Below are 7500 nucleotides of genomic sequence, written 5' to 3' on the forward strand. Positions count from 1 at the left end.
CATTTGCCTCAGACTCCATCAAAACCTCCTTAAAGACACCCTAAAGTCATGTTTTAACATGTATATAAAATACTCTACTTTGAATAATAATTTGTGTCTGATGGTTTTTCCCACAAAGACATTTAAATTATCTTCAAAATCCTTAAAATTACTTCCCCTCCTTCTGCCTCATAAAAAAATTCCAAAGCAACCAATCAGGGGCTTTCACCCCACTGTATCTTAAAATACTGATCAGAAAGGACCTGAAAGGAAAGAAGGTAGGCTGGACTTCTGGTTGTCAAAAAAACAGACCAATATTTTTATTACAGATTTATTATTACAATCAGTGTAGATTTGTACAGCCACTAGGGGGCAGCAGAGCAACCAAAACCCACCTTGACAAAGATTAATGATTTGTTACTGCATCAAAACCTCCTTAAACTCCCCTTAATGTTTAACTGCTTACTTTCTAATTCAGACTTACTTTCCATTAATGCACAAAAGACATGTATTGAGAACTTAAAGACATATGGGACAATATTAAGCGCTTTGATTTGGCAGTGATCTAACATAATGTCATCTTATCAAAATAGTCTATAATGAAGTTGAACCATAAGCTCTGTTCAGGATTGGTCCATCAGTCACAGGAGAAGTTCTGCTCCTGGCTGACAGGACATGCTGGTCCATAACTTCCTCAGACTGGTTTTAGTCCTGGTTAAACCTTCTGAGTCTGAGACACTTTATGTGAGTCCCGATGATGCGTGCTACAAACGAGTTAGAAATCTGACCTCAACATGGCAGGCGTTTCCGCTTTGTACCTTATTGATCTCTATAAAATACTAAAGGCTGCATTGAAAAGAAGCCTTTACATTTAAGTATGAATGTCTAATTGAGATAGAAGATCAGGAGGGATCATGTCTATGTTCCCCGGGTTCTATGTTCCCCTGGGTTCTATATTCCCCGTTTTTCACTAACCTCTCCCAGCCCCCACGCCAAACCTAAACTCCCCCCATGCCTAAACCTAACCTCCCCCAGACCCTAACCCAAAACCTAACCTCTCCCACCCCCACGCCTAAACCTAAGGTCGGCATTGTGGGTGGTCGGCATAGCGGGTGGACACCATTTGGGAAAAACGGGGAACATAGGACCCGGGGAACATAGGGATGACCCCGATCGGGATAGGTCTTAGAAGATAGGAGATAGGAGATGGAATTTAGGAGATAGGAGAAAGAGGATAGGAAATAGGGGACAGGGGGTAGGAGGGTGAGGATAAGAGATAGAGATTAGGAGATAGGAGATGGGGAATAGGAGAGAGGAGATAGGACACAGGATATAGGGCATAGGACATAGGGTTGCGGTGTATTATCAAAAGGACTTCACAGACCCTGATTAACACTCTAGAGGCTGAAATCTCTATGGCAACACTGAATGCTAGACTTGTAGTCAAGTCACTATATCTCGAGTGTTCGAGCCCAAGTCCGAGTCACCAAAGAAGAGTCTGGGTCGAGTCTAAGTCCAGTCCCCATTACCTGAGTCCGAACATGAATCTGAATCCACATAGGTGGAACACGAGTGCCTGTCCTTGCATGAAATCGAATAATGTTCGATCCGCCATTTATTTTCCCGTAGACATTTCATAAAATGCTTATAAAATAGTTTTACTTCGTCAAACCAAACGGTTCAGCTAACGCTATAATCGGGAGAGACCATAGAGCATTTCACTCGTACCAAAACGTGAAAAAACAACATTGAAAAAGATATTTTCTTTAAACCCGCATTTCTTTACGTTTTGGTCCCAGTGAAATGTTATGCGATCTCTCCTGTTTCTAAATATATCTGTACCGTTTGGTTTGAACCAGTAAAACAATTTTTATACGCATTTTACGAAATCTGTATGGGAAAATAAATGGCGGATGAAAATCTCTGGTACAGTGCTGAAGCAGGAAGTAGGCGGTCACTTTGCCTCTCTATTAATATAGCTATCAACATCTTATGCCAACATATTAGGGCCTGTTACAAGTCAAGGCACGAGTCCTGAAAATGTGTCCAGGACTCGGGTCCGGCTTGACTTGGCTACAACACTGATGTTAAAACACTTCCTAGATCCACAGAGGGGGCGTGGCATTAAAGGCAGTCTAGCTGCTCACACTGGGAGGGTGTAGTTCTCTGGGAAGAAGCCATGGAGGCCATTGACAATGCCCTCACACCAGCCGTCATCATGGCGATGCGTCATGTAGATGATGTCCCCCTCTGCGAAGGAGAGGTCATCTGGTTTTGAAGCCTCATAGCTGTACAGCGCCTCCACTAGGACAGACAGAGGTACTGCAGTTAGAATAAAACATGCTATAATATACACAAACTAAAACACTGGCTATATGTACAGTTATGATCCCCTAGATCAGTGGTCGGCAACAGGCAGCCCGCGGGCCTATTGGACTGACAGGCATACATATTAGCTATAATGACCAACGAGAGCATCTACCCCCACCTGAGGAATGCTCATTATAATTTTATAATCAATGTATAATCAATGTTGAGAGTACCAGTAGCAGTAGTGGCAGTAGCAGTATATTTACGTTTCTCCAGATATTGCAGAGGGTCGTTGATGTCATAGTCCACTGGTGGAGGAAGGGGCGGCATGATGTCATCAAAACCATCCTCGTCATCAAATAGGGGGGGAGGAGGCGGGGCCGGGATCTCCAGATCTAACAGAATTGGACAGAGTTCCGGTAAGAGAGCTGTGCTGTGATTGGCTGAGCAGGTTGGAGAGCGCAGTGGGCAGAGCTTGTACAAAAAGCAGTAAGCAGCTTGAAGCCCATACACAGTGTGTGTGTGTGTGTGTGTGTGTGTGTGTGTGTGTGTGTGTGTGTGTGTGTGTGTGTGTGTGTGTGTGTGTGTGTGTGTGTGTGTGTGTGTGTGTGTGTGTGCGTGCGTGTGCGTGTGTGTGTGTGTGTGTGTGTGTGTGAGAGAGAGTGAGAGAGAGAGGGTGTGTTTGTGTGTTGGATGGTGTAATTGTCCATGTGTTTTGCTTCTAAACAAGTTTTTATTATCATTGTTGATCCATATAGTGCCAATTCCCATGAGTTAGTATATTGCAGAGACATCAAATTTGGCCCAATGACAGATACTGGTCCATTACTACCTCAACTAATATTTACTCAATCGGTCTGAAGGGGGTGCTATAACTATAATTCTACTTTAGAGGCACGTTGTCCGATTTTCAGGGATGTCATTCATGCACAAATTAGATCACTGGTCCACAACTGAACTCAAATCAACTCTCAATAACTGGCAAACTAAAATAATGCCTACAAAACTGGTTACCATTTTCACATATACTACAGATTTTGTAATGATTCAATGCTGGTTGAAAATCGGCGGAGTGTTGTTTTAAGGTCCACCTGGAAAGTTTTATGAGATATTTTTAAAGTTTTGAAAAGCACATTTTTAACATATTCTACTACACCTTTTGACCTTTTAAAACCCAAAATCGATCCATATCATCAAGTGTACAGTGTACGCTATATTTTCTTACTGTAATAGTACCACCGTCTTTGGTGCCAGCTGATGTCACCACCTGTCATACTCTATTCACCTATGTAGCCCCGCCCACTTGACCCAGTTGTGTTATGACGCCTGTTTTACCTGCTCAGTAGTACTGTACTGTCACAGGAAGTGTCAACACAATAGGAAGTAACTAGCTGACCCCTGTGTTGGAACATAAGAGGGTGACATCACCTAGCACCAAATATCAGTCAATAGCAGAAGACCAGTTCAATACACTACTTTTCACCATTAGATGTCAGGCTTCACCACAAATTGTAGTTTGGGGTTTAGTTCCTATAGTTGACAAGACTGCTTCTACTGCTAGTACTAGTATTACTACCATCACTACTGTATTTCTAGTACCACTGCTGCTACTACTATTAATTGAAATAATAATAATGACAACAACAATTGACAATAACTTACCCAGGTGTTCCAGGCGAGCAGGTAAGCAGAGTCGAGGAGAGGAAGAAGAAGAAGAAGAAGAGAGAGGAAACAGGCGGGAGGAAGGAGGCGGAGCAACGGGGGGCGGATAGGAGGGAGGAGGAGGGATCATCACTGACAAGAGAGAGAGAGAAACAGAGGAAGAGAAGAGAGAGAGAGCAACAGAGGAAGAGAAGAGAGAGAGAGAGAGAGAGAGACAGAGGAAGAGAAGAGAGAGGGACAGAGAGAAGAGGGAGAGTGAGAGAGAGAGGAGAGAGCGATAGAGAGGGAGAGAGAGGGAGAGAGAGGGAGAGAGAGGGGGTGGGAGAATAATAATGGAATAATAATGTGACCAAAAATGTAATAGTGTGAAAATGTAATGGTAACCCTAACGGGCAATGTACACCACCTCTGTAACAGATGTGGTACGGCTCTGGTACGGCTGTGAACAGACCCACACTCATGTAATCTGTCAGACGTATCCCACATTTACCTAGATTTGCTAGAAATATAAATATGATATATTTCACCTTTCCGCCAACCAGGGCGCTGCTAGATGATGTCACTAGGTTGACAGTACAGTACTGCACAGTACAGTACAGTACTGTACAGGCCTACAGTACAGTGGAGTACAGTACAGCACAGCACAGTACAGAACAGTACAGTACAGTACAGTACAGTACAGTACAGTACTGCACAGTACAGTACAGTACAGTACAGTAGGCCTACAGTACAGTGGAGTACAGTACAGCACAGTACAGTACAGTACAGCACAGTACAGTACAGCACAGTACAGTACAGAACAGTACAGTACAGTACAGTACAGTACTGTACTGTACAGTACAGCACAGTACAGTACAGCACAGTACAGTACAGAACAGTACAGTACAGTACAGTACAGTACTGCACAGTACAGTACAGAACAGTACAGTACAGTACAGTACAGTACAGTACAGTACTGCACAGTACTGCACAGTACAGTACAGTACAGTACAGTAGGCCTACACTACAGTGGAGTACAGTACAGTACAGCACAGTACAGTACAGTACAGCACAGTACAGTACAGCACAGTACAGTACAGAACAGTACAGTACAGTACAGTACAGTACTGTACTGTACAGTACAGCACAGTACAGTACAGCACAGTACAGTACAGAACAGTACAGTACAGTACAGTACAGAACAGTACAGTACAGTACAGTACAGTACAGTACAGTGGAGTACAGGCTAGTTAAGTGTTGGTAGTAAGGACTTTGAATTCTAACAGGCTTCTGACGTGGATTGTGGTTGTTTTGAAATGTTCAAAATCCTTACTACTGTACTGCACAGTGAACCTAATGACATCATCTAACAGCATCTAGCAAATCTAGATAAATCTATAAATGTCAGACTTGAAAGCAGTGTCCTGTCTTGTCTTAGGTGAAATGCAAATGAACTAGTCATATGATCAAATGTTTCATGTCCTCTTTAACCTCGGTGACTTCTTGCCTCAACCCACATTACCTTAGTCAACATGAACAGCATTAGTAAATTATTACTAGACACATTACTTAACTAGTGGTTAGTTCATGCTTATTAACACGTTCACTGCCAATGACGTATTAATACGTCAAAAATAATCCAACGGTTGACTGCCAATGACGTATTAATACGTCAAAAAAATGATTTTTTTTTTTTGACCGTGGGATGTGCATCTAACCCTTTTACATCTCTTATATAATTATTGGAGCCACCGAACGTTTACAACCCATTCCACCGAGCCACTAAGTGGCGACAGTGCTCTCCTGACTAGAGGAAGGCAAGCACTTCACAGCAAAAATGTAATAGTGTCCACTGTCCATCCAGCAGCCATTCTCATGAAAATGGATGGGGGAAAACGCTTTCGTTTTCGCGCTGATTGCTGGCGATGCGGGATTGCAAATTTGCATAATAGATTACAGGTGGAACACACTTTGAAACACGCAGCATAAATATGACCAGAATCGCATCAAAGCTCTCAACCAAAACTCCACGAAACGAGCGAGTCCACCCAGACTTCCTCAAACAGCGGCCGCGCAAACAGGCAGCAGCCAGGCAGCAGCAACTTCGTTGTGACACGCCCGCTGGAGAGCCAGGGAGGCAGGAGGAGAACACACACGGAGGGAGGAGTTGGAAGCAGAGGGGGGTTTCCTGCTGTTATGGAGGAAATTACTGTTCAAAACTATTGTTTAGATGTCTGACTCTTACTGATGCCAAAAATGAATGGTTAAAGTGACTGTTCTATCGAATTTCACAAAAAGCCGTTTATCTCGGAATAATTTTTCTGACGCTGAAACCATGCTGTATTCAACTGCTAATGCTTACATAACTACTAACTCTACAAACTAACTCTTTTAGACAGAGAAAGCACACATTCTATTAGTTCTTTTGAGATATTGTGTGTTCACAAAATCTTAGCAGAAAAGAATCCTCGGGTCTTGAAAGATGAGCCAGAATCCTCAAAAAACCCCTCTGGCAGAAGCTAACTACAGTAAAAAAAAAACGTCTGGCAGTGAATGTGTTAAGCATTAATTTGCCCTTAATTAATGTACCTTTATGTAAAATCTAAAAAAGAAAATCAACTGTCAAGTCACTTTGGACCGGAACGCAGCACTACACTACTACTGAACTGCTATTGGAGGTCGACACCCGCCCAGAGGCTTACGTGATTGGACAGCAGGCAGGAAGAGGGAGCGCGTGTAGCGGTAGCGGGAGGCGGGGCCAGAGCGGACCCTCAGAGAGAGAGAGCGAGTGCTGGGGGGCGAGCGACGCCGACTCCTCCTAGACTGGAGGGGAACTGAGAGAGAGGGAGAGCGATAGGGAGACAGAGAGAGACACAAATGGCGAGAGACAGAGAGACCACAGCAGAGAAGAGAGCAGTAAATTTGAAACGGCAGTGCAGACAAACAGGAAACTGATAGATAGATAGATAGATAGATGGATATAGACAGACAGACAGACAGACAGACAGATAGATAGATAGACAGACAGACAGAGAGACAGACAGACAGACAGACAGACAGACAGACAGACAGATAGATAGATATAGACAGACAGACAGACAGACAGACAGACAGACAGACAGACAGACAGATAGATAGATAGATAGATAGATAGATAGATAGATAGATAGATAGATAGACAGACAGATAGACAGATAGACAGATAGACAGATAGACAGATAGATAGACAGATAGACAGACAGATAGATAGATAGATAGATAGATAGATAGATAGATAGATAGATAGATAGATAGATAGATAGATAGATAGATAGACAGACAGATAGATATATAGATAGATAGATAGATAGATAGATAGATAGATAGATAGATAGATAGATAGATAGATAGATAGATAGATAGATTAGGCACCGCTCGATTGATGGATGGATGGTCTGTTACCTTCTATGTCCTGACTCGGAGGAGGGGGAGGGGGTGGGGCTGGCAGCTCAAAGCACTCATTGGCCGGTGGAGGAATGACATCATCAAAGGGAGGAGGAGGAGGAGAGGGTGGGGGGAACCCATTCTCTT

At 43.3% G+C, this 7500-nt stretch overlaps 1 protein-coding gene across 1 annotated transcript in view; it reads right to left on the bottom strand.

Annotated features, from left to right (window-relative positions):
• Positions 1-268: 268 nt before the first annotated feature.
• abi3a (ABI family, member 3a) overlaps positions 269-7500 on the bottom strand; it is a 21074-nt gene continuing 13842 nt past the window's right edge. Inside the window, exons 8-10 of the mRNA XM_083637288.1 lie at positions 7372-7500; positions 2556-2684; positions 269-2283 (exon numbers count right to left, since the gene is read on the bottom strand). The exon at positions 7372-7500 is cut by the window's right edge and continues 6 nt beyond it. Of these exons, the coding sequence (XP_083493414.1) occupies positions 2123-2283; positions 2556-2684; positions 7372-7500 (419 nt within the window). The 3' untranslated portion in view covers positions 269-2122. The remainder of the gene's footprint in view (positions 2284-2555; positions 2685-7371) is intronic.

This window comes from Poromitra crassiceps (genome assembly GCF_964638095.1).
Source record: "Poromitra crassiceps genome assembly, chromosome: 5".
Classification (NCBI taxonomy): Eukaryota; Metazoa; Chordata; class Actinopteri; order Beryciformes; family Melamphaidae; genus Poromitra; species Poromitra crassiceps.